Source organism: Medicago sativa, chromosome 5 (assembly GCF_051527215.1).
Source record: "Medicago sativa cultivar Bolivia chromosome 5, Bolivia_mono, whole genome shotgun sequence".
Classification (NCBI taxonomy): Eukaryota; Viridiplantae; Streptophyta; class Magnoliopsida; order Fabales; family Fabaceae; genus Medicago; species Medicago sativa.
Window position 1 is genome coordinate 18,869,375 of NC_140753.1, and position 13,891 is coordinate 18,883,265.

The 13,891-nt window shown below is 32.7% G+C and overlaps 2 protein-coding genes and 1 pseudogene across 2 annotated transcripts; 1 reads left to right on the forward strand and 2 right to left on the reverse strand.

The window, feature by feature from the left end:
• Positions 1–5,152: 5,152 nt before the first annotated feature.
• On the forward strand, positions 5,153–5,857 carry LOC146920769 (putative gamma-glutamylcyclotransferase At3g02910 pseudogene; annotated as a pseudogene).
• Positions 5,858–7,101: 1,244 nt separating this feature from the next.
• Positions 7,102–8,400, reverse strand: LOC146920770 (uncharacterized). The gene is made up of 3 exons (XM_085714214.1): positions 8,344–8,400; positions 8,049–8,201; positions 7,102–7,544 (listed from the first exon to the last, which is right to left on the reverse strand). Exons 1-3 carry the CDS (start codon positions 8,373–8,375, stop codon positions 7,367–7,369), a joined length of 363 nt encoding a protein of 120 aa, XP_085570340.1. The 5' UTR covers positions 8,376–8,400; the 3' UTR covers positions 7,102–7,366.
• Positions 8,401–11,831: 3,431 nt separating this feature from the next.
• On the reverse strand, positions 11,832–13,120 carry LOC146920771 (uncharacterized). Its single transcript, XM_085714215.1, has 3 exons — positions 13,062–13,120; positions 12,739–12,891; positions 11,832–12,208 (listed from the first exon to the last, which is right to left on the reverse strand). Exons 1-3 carry the CDS (start codon positions 13,091–13,093, stop codon positions 12,031–12,033), a joined length of 363 nt encoding a protein of 120 aa, XP_085570341.1. The 5' UTR covers positions 13,094–13,120; the 3' UTR covers positions 11,832–12,030.
• Between the last annotated feature and the right edge of the window lie 771 nt (positions 13,121–13,891).

A 13,891-nucleotide genomic window follows, 5' to 3' on the forward strand; every position in this document is an offset into this window, starting at 1 on the left:
ATATATATATATATATATATATATCGAAGTTACAAAAAAATAATATAGCAAACATTATAGCTTAGTGGAAGGTAATCAAGTTAATGTGTTTGGAGTTCACAAGTTTGATTCTCGCTGAGTTTATTTATACAAGTAAATTTATTTAGAGAAATGCTAGGGTCACACCCAGTAACACTCTCTTTTACCACACCCAATAAAAATCAGCCATGTGTCCCATTTTTTTAATTCAATTTACTTGTTACCTCCTCATCCTGTTTCTAAAAGAAAAAGAACAGACAATTTTTAGCAGTTTCATTGCGATCCATGTAACATTATTTAAGGTAGAGTAGATTTCCTTTGGATTGCTGTTTTTTGAAATTTTATGATATTGTGGATGATTTTCTGTACATTTTTTGGATCGGAATCCTAGATCCCGCCACCACCGCCGTTCATTGTTTCTGTGAAACGAGAGAGAGAGCACTGCATCTAGGTTTTTATATATTCTGTAAAGTGCCTCAAGTGTTAAATTGAATCAAACTGCAATACATAGATATTGCTGGCAATTGAGCAATAATTTTTGCGATTCAGATCCAAACTGCAATACACTTCTTCTTTTTCTTTTTCTTTTTCTTTTTTCTCTCAAAAAAAAAAAAATCAAACAACAGGATGAGTAAGTAACAGGTAAATTGAATTAAAAAAATGGGACACATGGCTTATTTTTATTGGGTGTGTTAAAAGAGAGTGTTAGTGGGTGTGACCCTAGCATTTCTCATTTATTTATGTATGTTGTTTATATTATCATGAAAAAATTATAAAAAAAAACACAAAAGTTAAGAGTTATGTCATGTCATGTTTCAAAATAGAACATATATATTATATAATTATGCACTGTATAAAAATAAAAATAAAAGTATGGGCTGGTCTGGTGTGGCAATAGCCACACTCAGCCTCACACAGATCCGCCCCTGATTATAATAGAACAAAAAAAAACTTATCTCTCAGATATATATACATAAAAACTGAAAATGAGCTAATTATACATATATATTAGGAAAAGAAGCATATCTGTTTCAATGCGGAAAAGAAGCATAACTGTCTACTGCTATAGTTATATTTTGTCCTCAACTCTTATATTATAACTGTCTACTGCTAAAGTTATATTAGTGAAGTAAACCTTTTTTTTTCTTTTCAAATATAGCCTAAAAGCGACATTGAAGCCAACTGTCATCACAAAAAGTGCACAAAAAACGTAAGAATAGATCGAAGTATCCGACTCCGGAAACTTCGATCTCGTAAAGTAACTTACCGTTACGGTTAACATCGCACAGGAGGTGATGAATGCTAACCCAGTAACGTAATATAATGTGGATATAATCTTAATGTTACATTTTTTTTATCATTAATTTTGTTGCCAAACAACAATTAATTGTGCCCATGTAACAACAACCTGTTAAAAAGGTATATTTTATCAAATTATTAGCGTCATCTGGAACAGATTGGTTGTCTTCTTTAGAGGCAACAAGCCCCAACAAAATATTGAACACGTTACAAATTTTAACTAAATTGTTAAGAGTTTCTGTTTGTTGTTCCTGATTTTGATCCATTAGTGAAATTGTTCCTTACTGAATGTTGTTTGTTGAGATATTTATGTCAAATAAAACAATTCAATTTAAAAAATATTAAAAAAAATAAAATGTGAAAGCAACGTGACATAAAAAACCATTTTGATTAAGACATGAAATGAAATTCACCATTATCTTTTAATTTCTTTTTAACCAAGCAAGTAGTACTAGTAACTTGCTACTAATCCCTCAAACATATATCTTACTTACTAAAGCTTAACCCCTAAAGCTAACCCTAACCCTAATATTTTCCCCCCATTTTTCCCTTCACTTTTCTAAGCCATTGGATCTTGAACATTTAGGCGCCATTCAATTTTAGCCATTGATCATATTTCATATTTATATCTTCTATTTTCCGAAACAACTATTTCATATTTATCTCTTCTATTTTCCGAAACAACTATTTCATATTTATCTCTTCTATTTTTCGAAATAACTATTTCATATTTATCTCTTCTATTTTTCGAAACATCTTACTTACTAAAGCTTAACCCCTAAAGCTAACCCTAACCCTAATATTTTCCCCCCATTTTCACTCCACTTTTCTAATTCATTGGATCTTGCACATTTAGGCGCCATTCAATTTTAGCCATTGATCATATTTCATATTTATCTCTTCTATTTTCCGAAACAACTATTTCATATTTAGATCTTCTATTTTCCGAAACAATTATTTCATATTTATCTCTTCTATTTTCCGAAACATCTTACTTACTAAAGCTTAACCCATAAAGCTAACCCCGTGAGACCCGTGCGATGCACGGGTCGGCGTTCTAGTAGTAAGTAATGCTAAAGCTTTTATTTTAGTTCGAACCGATGCAAAAGTAGATTTTATTCAATGTTTTGCTTGATTTGACGATAAAAAGAAAGATAATAATTTTTTTTATTAACATTAGAACTCAAGAACATAATTTAAAAAAAACACACACAAATCCACTTTCTATGAGGAATCGTAGAGATAGCACACTATCATTTGCTTTAAATATCTACCTTCATAAAAAAAAAAAAAAACTGGGCTTGCAACCATTTAGGCCCAATGACTCTTGATCTCTAACCATGAGATTGAACAAAAAACGCACTAAGAACAGAAAACGCAGGAGCAGGGAAATGAGTCAAACTGAACAATCACGTTGAATTGGCCACCAATTCTTACATAATTCCTCTTTTATCAAAATGAATTCCTGCCATTCTCCTTTGAATCTTCCCATTTTATTTTATGAACTCGTTTTTTTCTACATGTCATTCTCATGAGTCATGAACACCTCTTATTCCACCATGCTCATATATGATTCTCTGCCATTCTTTTGCATTTAAACACACACATTAGCAACCCCATTATTCATTTGTCTTGTTTCCAACCAAATGTAGCTTATTCCATTTTGAACCGAGCAATTTCTGCCATTCTGTCCCTCACGCGTGTGTTCATCAATCAAATGCTACCTAGCAATTTACACTTGTTCCTAACATAATCTGAACATTAGATTCTCACTATAAATACATGCACATGCTTAGAACACTCAGAACAACAGAACACCCGCTGACACTTAAAAAATTTCAAAATTTTCAAACATGCCTTCATAACCAAGTAAAAGCATTGCTGCCTCCTCCTCCTCCTCCTCTGAAGTGGTGGTCGAGAACACCACCCCACAACATGTGGTGTTGAAGGTTACTCCGGATGTGATTCCGTCGACGACAACCACCACTCCGATCACCATTGAAACCATCCAAGGATGGTTTCATAGTTTTGGCAAAGAAGTTGCCAATGCTGTCATAAACTATGCAGTGACAGCTACCTTGGTAATTTTCTGTTTTTAATTTTGCACTCATTGTGTTAATTTTGCCTTGGTAATTTTTTGTATTTAATTGTGTTTTTTTTTCTTTCAAATTTGCAGGATTACATTGTGGACAAGGTGTTTTGACGAAGAAGAATAAAAGAAGAAGAGGAAGATGATTAGTGTAGAATTTCTTTATTGTAGAATTTTATTGATGAAGCATTGGGATAAAACTTCAACTTTAGATAGCAAAATCTTCCAAACTTCATGTGATAATATTAGCTAGCTAGTATAGCCCTACTAAATTCTAATATGAAAAACCTTTATTACTTGCATAACTCTTAACTTTTGCGCTTTTTTTATGATTTTTTCATGACATGACATAACTCTTAACTTTTGCGTTTTTTTTATGATTTTTTCATGATAATTGTGATTGAATTATTAGTTGGGCTAATTGTTATTTTTTTATGGAAGTAAGACTAAAATTTGGGCGAAATAGGTTACAAAAATAACAACATATGTATTAATCATAACAAATCGTCAATCATTTATAGATAATATACAATGTAAACTGCAAAATCTTAATATATATTTATATATCTTAGAGCGCACGCACGTGCGCTAGCGCGTGCCCCCCCCCCCAACACACACACACACACACACACAAAATAATAATCAAAAAGGGCAACCCGGTGCACTAGAGCTCCCGCATATGCAGGGTCCGGGAAGGGGTCCCACCATTTGGTGTATTGTATGCCTATTGTATGCAGCCTTACCCTGTTTTACAACAAGAGGCTGTTTCCAGGACTTGAACCCGTGACCTTTCAGTCACATGACAACAACTTTACCAGTTGCGCCAAGGTTACCCCTCACACACAAAATAATAATATAGCAAGCATTATAGCTTAGTTGAAGGTAATCAAGTTAATGTGTTTGGAGTTCACAAGTTTGATTCCCACTGACTTTATTTTTACAAGTAAATTTATTTATGTATGTTGTTTATATTATCATGAAAAAAAAAATCAAAAAAACGCAAAAGTTAAGAGTTATGTCTGTCATGCTTCAAAACAGAACATATATATTATATAATTATGCTCTGTATAATATATATATATATATATATATATATATATATATATATATATATATATATATATATATATATATATATATGGATTGGGCTGGTGTGGCAATAGCCACAATCAGCCTTACACATATCCGCCCCTTATCATCATCAAGCAAATCATTAGTTTAAAACTTAGTCACATTGTTTAAAGTTCAACATCCATATATTTCTTTGGAGAAACTAAACTTGTTATCATGTCTTCGAGGTTAGTGTGTATTATTGTTAACTTGTTATCATTCTAAGTGCTTGCTTGGCTCCACGGTGAGAACTTTTCAACTTGAAACAACTATTTATTTCTTTCACCTTTACGTTTACTTTTAACATTTTGCAATTTTCATACACATGTAACACGTTCAAACTCTTTTTGATAATTGCACTCTCCAAAAACAATCTTGATCTAAAATATTCAACAAACAACATTAATTCATAAATATTTTTCTTCATTATATAAACCATAAGCTTGATTCTTTTTTAATTATCTATAGTAAAAACCATATTTTTTTGGTTCACATTTTTTCTTCACCGTAAAAATAGATATTGGAGTATCCAATAGATTGTTGGTGGTACATTTAACAATTTTCTTCCTTTGTCCTTTTGAGGCGAAAGCCCATGGGCCTTGAAAACGAAAATAAACAGATGAATATGCAGAATCGCGCGACACTGCAAATGAGAAAGAAAGAGAGAAACAATGGCGAAAGCGAAAGCGCACTTGATCTTCGCATACGGAACATTGAAACAAGGATTCCCCAACCACGGTTTAATGGAAGATCTCAAAACCAAAGACGACGCCGTTTTCAAGAATACATACTCCACACAGAAACCGTATCCTCTGGTGATTGGACCCCACGGAATACCATACCTGATCAACCTACCCGGGTCGGGTAATCGGGTGAAGGGAGAAGTTTACGCGGTTTCAGATGACGCTGTGGTTAGGTTGGATGAATTTGAAGGTGTGGGAGCTGGGTTTTATGAGAGGGTACCGGTGGTGGTTGTGGCGGAGGGCGGGGAGAAGGTGGAGGCGGAGGGGTATTTTGGGCATAGAAATTTTGGGGAGAAGCTGTGGAAGATGAAGGGTGAGGTTGGGTTGGTTGAGTATGGAGAGAATGATGCGAGGGAGTATGTGAGGAAAGATGATAGACCTGGCTGTAGAAACAGTATTCTTGATTTTGTAAGTCGTTAGTTTATGTTTTGTGTTCATCGTATGAACAATATATCAACATGTTGTAATCATTTTATAAGAATTTTATGTATATATGGATTATGTATGAATGTCTATGAAGCACAGTCACAAACACAAGACATGACATAAATATATTGACGCACATAATAATTTAAGAAAATGATATAATTCAATGTAATTATATGCGTTGGTGTCAGACACATATGGTATCCGACATCGGGACATGTTTAATTTGAGGAGTATTTTGCTTCATAGATGATTGTATATATTCTATGTTGTTGTACTATGAGTTGAATCTTGTGGCATTCTTCTATGTTTAGTCTTTATAGTACTTCTTTTGTTATTGGTTTATGTTGTTTTCATCTTGTGCTATCAATGATTTATGTGATTAAGTACTGTGTTTCCTATTTATCTTTCTGCTTTAATATTTGAAATTGATTCAAACATATGCTTTCATGCCCTGGTTATGTCATGGTATACATTTTGCTCTGATAATATTATGCATTTGCATATCGTTTAGCTTTAATATTATGCAATCAATAGATACAACATTCAGCTGCAGTCAGTATGAGCCATAGATATTAATTTATGTTTAATTTTGTGTGCCAGGCCAGTTAAATGTATACTGCACACAATAGCTATTTTATAATGACTTTGGATCTCTAATCTAAACATGTTTTGTACTTGAGTTTGTGGTGTTTGATAAAATTTGATCTGTTTTTTCATAAAAATACATGTTTTTTTTTTGCTATGTTACACGTATTAAGTATTAACTTCTTACGAAAATACAAACTCATGCTGCAAATTTGAAATCTTTCCTAAAGGATGATTCAAGAATGGTCTCAAAGGGACATTTGAGTCCTATATGCTTTTTTTTTGTGCAATTGTCTGTAAAATCTTTGATATCTAAAAGAAAAGACTCATTTTAGTCATTTGAGAGTTCAAAAGTTCAATCGAACACATAAGTTTTAACAAAAATTTGAACACTTAAAATAGTTTTTGTTGTAGCTGTTGTTTGATCAGTGTTTTTTTCCCTTTCCGAAGACGTACATTTTTTTGTTGGTGATTAGAAAGAGTCTTTGCTCTAAAAAGTAGTGTTCAAACTAGATAATAGATTCATAATACCTATTAACCTTAATTTCAAAAACAAATTAAAATGTTGAAATGGTACAAAATATTTCTTCCACTAAATACTAGAGATCATCCTCATTTCTTAACGGATCATGCTAACTAGTGTTAGCATTGTTTAAGATATCTATAAAAAAAAATATTGAAAACACAAGTTAAAGACTTGTCAAAATAGCGATTATCATCAATATTATGCTAACCAGTAATTTCTTAATTCTTAAATTAGTTAACAAAAACTTCTTGACCATGCTTCAGACTGTTCTTATAATTGTGAAAAGAAAAAAAAACTAATACTAACAAGGAATCAAATTTGAAATTTTAAGAGACAACAGAGGTGTCTGCACTGCATTACAAGATCAAACCAAACACATACTATTGCATTACAAGAACATGATCAAACCAAACACATTACTAATTACAATCATGTAGCAAACCAAATTCATAGCCGATCACACATAATACCGATGATAAACCAAATTTAGTACAATTTAATTAACCTTGATATTTTATTAACTTGAAAGTCCCTTAGTGAATCACTTCTCTAGGGACAATTTGGTCATCAACATTTACAAGCACAGTTATACTCTTGAGTGCAATCAGCAAATCCCTTGCCTGAATCTGCATCAGGGCCTTCAGTCCTAAAAATGGAACAACTCCATCCTTCACCACACTTGCAGAATGTTTCACTGCCATTGTCACTGCTACTCTCAATTTCAGGTGTCACAGCTCCATCATCACTGCATGCACAAGAGTTTGTCAACATCTAGCAGTGCAATATATATGGTAAAATTCTTCCAAAAATGAATTATATTTCTTTAAATATAAGCCTAGATTTGTGGCATATTTGAATGGTCTCAAGTCGAACCGATTTTATCTCAAGAGTTAATTCTGAAAAACAATAGGACTCTGGTTCAAATCGGTAAGACTTATGTTGTAACAATAGTTGAATCGGATTACAACTAAATGAATAAGTAAAAGAATGAAATAAAAACCTAAAATGACAATTAGTTGCGCTGACAACAATTGAATTATAACCCAATTCAATCTAAAAAATGAAACTGCAAAGTAACAAGGATCAAATCGATTGAGGAACTAGTTGATTCTCGATTAACCAGTTGAACCAACCAATTCATTCGATTTTGAAAAATATTATTAATCACTTTACATTAAACTCATTTTGATCAAAATCATTTCGATGGTAGTAAAATTAAAATAGGCAAAAGGAGCTGTGTGTGACATACAGTGTGCAGGTGCAATTTTCACCGCATTTAACAAAAACTTTGCCAGCATCAGGTCCAGTAGTCCTAGTTATAACACATGTCCAACCTTTACCAGTCTTGCACAACACATTGCCCAAACCCAGGCCTGAGTTTTTGTCTTGAACTATCACTTTCCTGCACAAAGCTTATTGGTTTAACTATGATTTATTTATGCTTGAAAATGGAACATGAAGAGTATTGGTGCTACAAATTAATATTAATGAATAAAACTATATAGATGAAATAAGGATGAAAAATGAAACTTAATTAAACTGACCCTTGCTCTTGAGTGCAGCTTTGGGACTCCATATTCTCACAATGATATGAGTAGTATGATTTCTTTTGCTTATCAATTTTGTCATTATATAATGTATCAACTAGTGAATGAGGTAGAGCCTTGAAAAGTCGGAACTTCCCTCTATCATGAATAATTGGACCATGTTTAAAGTCATAAACAGCCTCTTTCTCAATAATTGAACCTAGATTGAAAAATACTGCTGCTTTTTATACACTACTAGGGATGAGAATAGGCTAGGCCGAGCTAGGCTTTACAAGGCCTAAGCCTGGCCTGCCATATTTTTTTAAAGCCTAAGTCTGGCCTGCGGCCTGTCATAGGCCTACTTTTTAGGCCTGAGCCTGGCCTTCTCAAAGCCTGATACGGCCTACTAGCCTGTTTAAAAGCCTATATCTTATGAACATCTTTAAATAAGCAATGTGATCTAAGTTAAAATGGACTAGCGAACTGATAGTTCAATTATATTAAACTCTCTTTTGATAATCAACATGAAGTTTTAGGGAATTCGACTATATATTGTATCATATTTCTATTCTACTTTATAATAATACATTTATATATGCAAAAAATTAATGTATACTAATACAGCTTAAATTATTGAAAAAGTTTACAAATTTATATTTTAATTCAAAGTACAAAATAGAATATAATAATAAATAATAATATTCATATTACTTAAATAGGCCGGCCTAATAGGCTTAAGAGGCTTTTTGAGAGGCCTGTGGCCTGGCCTTTTAAGCTAAATAGGCTTAAAAAAAAGCCTAGGCCTTCTCTATTTAAAAAAAAAGCCTAGCCTGACCTGGCCTGTCGTAGGCTAGGCCGTAGGCCCCTGTAGGCCGGCCTGGCCTATTCCCATCCCTATACACTACTAATAAATGGTCTTTAGAATGCTACATCATATTTATGCAATTGATACTTATTTTGTTCTAATAGCAAAAAATTATGGTTTCTTATATTAATGACATGATAATCACTTGTTAACCAAACATTAACAATTCCTCAAAAAAAAAAAAAAAACCAAACATTAACAATGATATCATATTTTATTTCAGTTACTTTTACAATTTGTATGATATCGTTTGTCGCATCAAGTTTCTTGAATAAAGAGAAAATAATAATAATAGATTCATACTTCTATTAAATCCACTTAGCCGGTGTTTGGTGCAGCGGGGATGTAAACGCAGCCTTGCGTTTAGTGTAAAGCTCAAATAAGAAACTTAATAAAATTGCGATGAGAACGGCATCGTAACGCGAGATTGGTTGTTTGTGCGCGTTACCAAACATGCCATTAGATACCCTTGCTGAATTTGCTCAAAATCAATATACAAGGCATGTATTGTTTTTAATAATCGATTTATTACCCCTCAAAACAAATATTCCATTTATTAATATACATACCATTATCATCACCACCTTTCAAAAGAAGAAAAAAAAACATCATCATCACCAAGTGAGTGGCGTACAACTTGAGTTCGGGTTGGAAACCTCTTCATTTTTTAAAAGAAATAGAGTGTCTATCTAAACTATAGTTTTAACGTAAATAAAAGATAGAAAAATGCTAACTTTATATTGAAAATTGTCTATTCTACACATTGAAGCATTAAAAACACAACTTTTTCAATGTAAAATTTTACAATTTTTCTTTTTTTTAATTGCACGTAATTCAGGAATTAATGAGGATTTTTACTCGTACTACTCACACCGAAGTCCCCTAAAAAAAGACTCTCACCAAATTGTATTATTTTAAGCAAAAAACAAAAAGGAATAAAACACTACCGTCCAATGTCCTTTTCCGAGGGGCTTCACCTCAAAAAATGGCCTAACAAGATAACCAGGTGCCCATCCTCTAAAAAAAAAAAAAAAAAAAGTAAGACCATCTACACCAATAAAGTCTTACTCTATAGGGTGTGTTTGATTTGCTAAAAAATGAAGCACATGACAAAACAACTCAAGTTGTCCTGTGTTTGATTTGTAAAACTGTTTCAGGTACATGACAAACTGGAGGCAAGAGACAGGACAAAAACTGATATTTTTGTCCCTCACCAAACCACAGCACAACTTTTTGTCACACGTACAAGTTGTCTAAAATACCAAAATAGCATATCGTCCCCAAAAATCGTATAAAACAAAAAAATAAATTCAATCATATAAAAAATTTGTCATGTGTTGTTCTACCTTGTGTTGTGCTATTCTATCTTGCACTGTTCTGTCTAGTACTAACTGTTTTGCAAACCAAACGCACCCTATTAAGATTTGGTACCTATTAGATACAATCATTGTGGAAATTTTTTTAAGTGAGCAAGAATGTCTCAGTTAAGCATCTCATTTATTTGTGAGAATGGATCTTAAAAAAAGTGTGGATAATATCTCATTTATGCTATTTCAATTATTTATCATATAAAATCATTTTCAATAGAATTATATATATAAAAATCAATTACACATGAATAGAAGGCAAACAAACAACATGTTGCGCCGCTAGATTTTTTTGGATGACAAAACCAATTTTTATAAACACAACATTCATGACTAAAAACATGACATTGTTATTGTTAAATAGTCTCATGTCGGATAAGAGATACCTAACAATGTGTTTATAGTTGGGAGCAATCATCACCTCACAAACTGACTTTGTAGGATAGTGTAACACTCAACCACGATTTCTAAAAGCACGCTTTCTATGTGAAGTCGTGTATCATTCATCCCCTTAAAAATCACCTCTTAAACATCTCTAATCGGATATGTTTTATCTATAGATATCCAACCTATTAAACAACCTCATAAAGAAAATAAAGGATATATAGCTGATAGGCATCATTGCATGCGCAAACACTTACTCTTTCTCCTCTCTGAAGCGCGGGTTTTACTATTATGTCCCTTCTAATGCAAAGTTTATGATATACTCCAAAACTGAATTATATAGGACTTGAGAGCATATGTACAAGTGTGGGAGTATCACTGAGTTCTATGCTAGATTGTGACGGGGAGAAGCGGAGGGGTATTTTGGGCATATGAATTTTGTGTTGATGGAGTATGGGGAGAGTGAAGCTAAGGAGGATATGAGGAAAGAGGTTAGACCTTGTGCAGTTATTCAGCAGCCACCCGAGGGAAATATCAATAAAAAGAGTCTATGCTCACTCTTTGTCTAGTAGTTTTGCATAAAAAGCAGATCCCCCTTTTGCTATAAGCAGAGTTCCGGGAGTACTGGCCCTAGACCTTTTCTTTCCTATATGGCTGGAAGTCCCTCCAGGTTGTCTAGTTAACTGGGATACCTATTCAAAGATGAACTGAGGGAACTAAAAACTAGCTACTAAGTTCGGATATCCTAGAGTGGGAATGATTTTGCATTTATAATTTATTCTAAACTAGAAGTTACACTTTGTAGTTTTTACCTCAACGAACAATTTTTATGATCAATTTATCTTTACACGAATATATCGTAAGATAAATAAACATTTACATACAACTCGTTTTTAACGTGAAACAATGCATTCCAATTTATTTATTTTTCGATCACACAACCAAACATACACACTGCTGCTTAAGTTACAAACATGTAGCAAACCAACTTCATAACTGATGGCACATAATAATGATAATAATCCCTTTATTTAGTACAATTTTTTTTACAGACCAATAGCATAGTAGGGGTCAATTGGTCTATCAGAATCAACAGTTACAAGCACAGTTATACTGTTGAGTGCATTCAGCAAAGCCCTTGCCAGAGTTTACACCAGGGCCTTCAGTCTTGAAAATGGAACAACTCCACCCTTCACCACACTTGCAGAATGTTTCACTGCCATTGTCACTGCTACTCTCAATAACTGGTGACCCAGCTCCACCATCACTGCATAAGAGTTTGATAACATCTAGAATTTTAAACATGTGCAATATATAGTAAAAATCTTCAAAAATGAATTATATATAAAAGTTTGACAAAAATAATTCTATAAGCATAAAATTAGTTGTAGTTGTTTGAGTGATCGAGTCAATTGATTTTACGTCAAGAATTAATTATAATATGAAATTGAGATTTAAGGCTTTTGTGTTTAGAATTAATTTATCGTTCAACTTATTAGGTAAAAGTTCAATAGGTAAGATCTTCATGTCATGGTGCAATCATTTTAACAATGGTTGGACCATATTACAAACAAATAATTAAATAAGTATGAAATATTTTTTAAAAACTAATAAATAAAGAGTGAAAACCTAATATAGTCTTTCACACTTTTCTCAATGACTCATTATAAATTTATAACAGATTGACTAAAATGTCAAATACTGCTTGGAGTTATATTTTTTTATCACGATAGCTTTCTTGTCAAATTGTTAAATTAGCAGTTAAAATAATAATAAGAGGAGTGGTTTTTGACATACAGCGTGCAGTTGCAATTTTCACCACATTTAGCAAAAACTTTGCCAGCATCAGGCCCTTCAGTCCTAGTTATAACACATGTCCAACCTTTACCAGTCTTGCACAACACATTGCCCAAGCCCTGGCCTGAGTTTTTATCTTGAGCTGGGACTTTCCTACACAAAGCTTATTGGTTAATTATGACAGGTATGAAAAATGGAGCGCATTATTTTGGAGTAAAAGAAAAATGTATGAAAATGAAACAAAGAAGAGCTACAAATAAATGTTAATAAACTGTAAAGATGAAATAAAGGATGGAAAAAAAAAAAACTGCAATTAGACTAACCCTTGCTCTTGAGTGAAGCTCTGGGACTCCATATTCTTAGAATGATATATTAGTAGTATGATTTTTTTTGCTCATCATTCTTGTCATTATATAATGTAACAGCAAATTGCTAGCAAATGAGATAGAGCCTTGGAATGAATAATTAGACCACGCACGTTTAAAAGTCAGAAATACCCTCTATTATCAATAATTGATTCTCGTTAAATTAGATTACTGCTTTTCTGTCTTTGTTGGTCTCGAAAAAGAAAAAATATTCATATTATTCAATCATCAATTCAGTGGTGTCAATTAATCAAGCTACTAATCAAACCACTAAACCTTACATTAGTTTAAGCAAAATTACAAAGAATAAAACACTGCAGTCTATTTCCTTAGGGATTCTCCTAAAAAAAGGCCTATATGATACAATACAAGTGCCAAATTGTAAGTTAGAGTGGGGACAGAAGACACGTAGCAATAAAAAAAAAATGGATAGCTCTAGTCTTTGGTATCCATAAATAATAAAATAAAAATTAAGATGGGTACAAATACTATATGTCAAAATTTATTTAAAATTGAAAATAAATTAAAAATATGTACGTAATTTTTTTACTACTTTGGCCATATCATTGGTGGGAATAGGTCAGGCAGGGGTTTATAAGGCTTGAGTCTAGCCTACTATAAAAAAAATTTGACCTGAGCCTGACCTTTGGACATACAACATACAATCTTCAAAGTGTGGTCTGACCTTTATAAAGGTTTATCAAGCTTAAAAACATATTTAAAGCTATGTTTTACATTAAGGCCAAAATTCACTTCTCCTCCTTAATATGTCATTTTTTTATTAAATT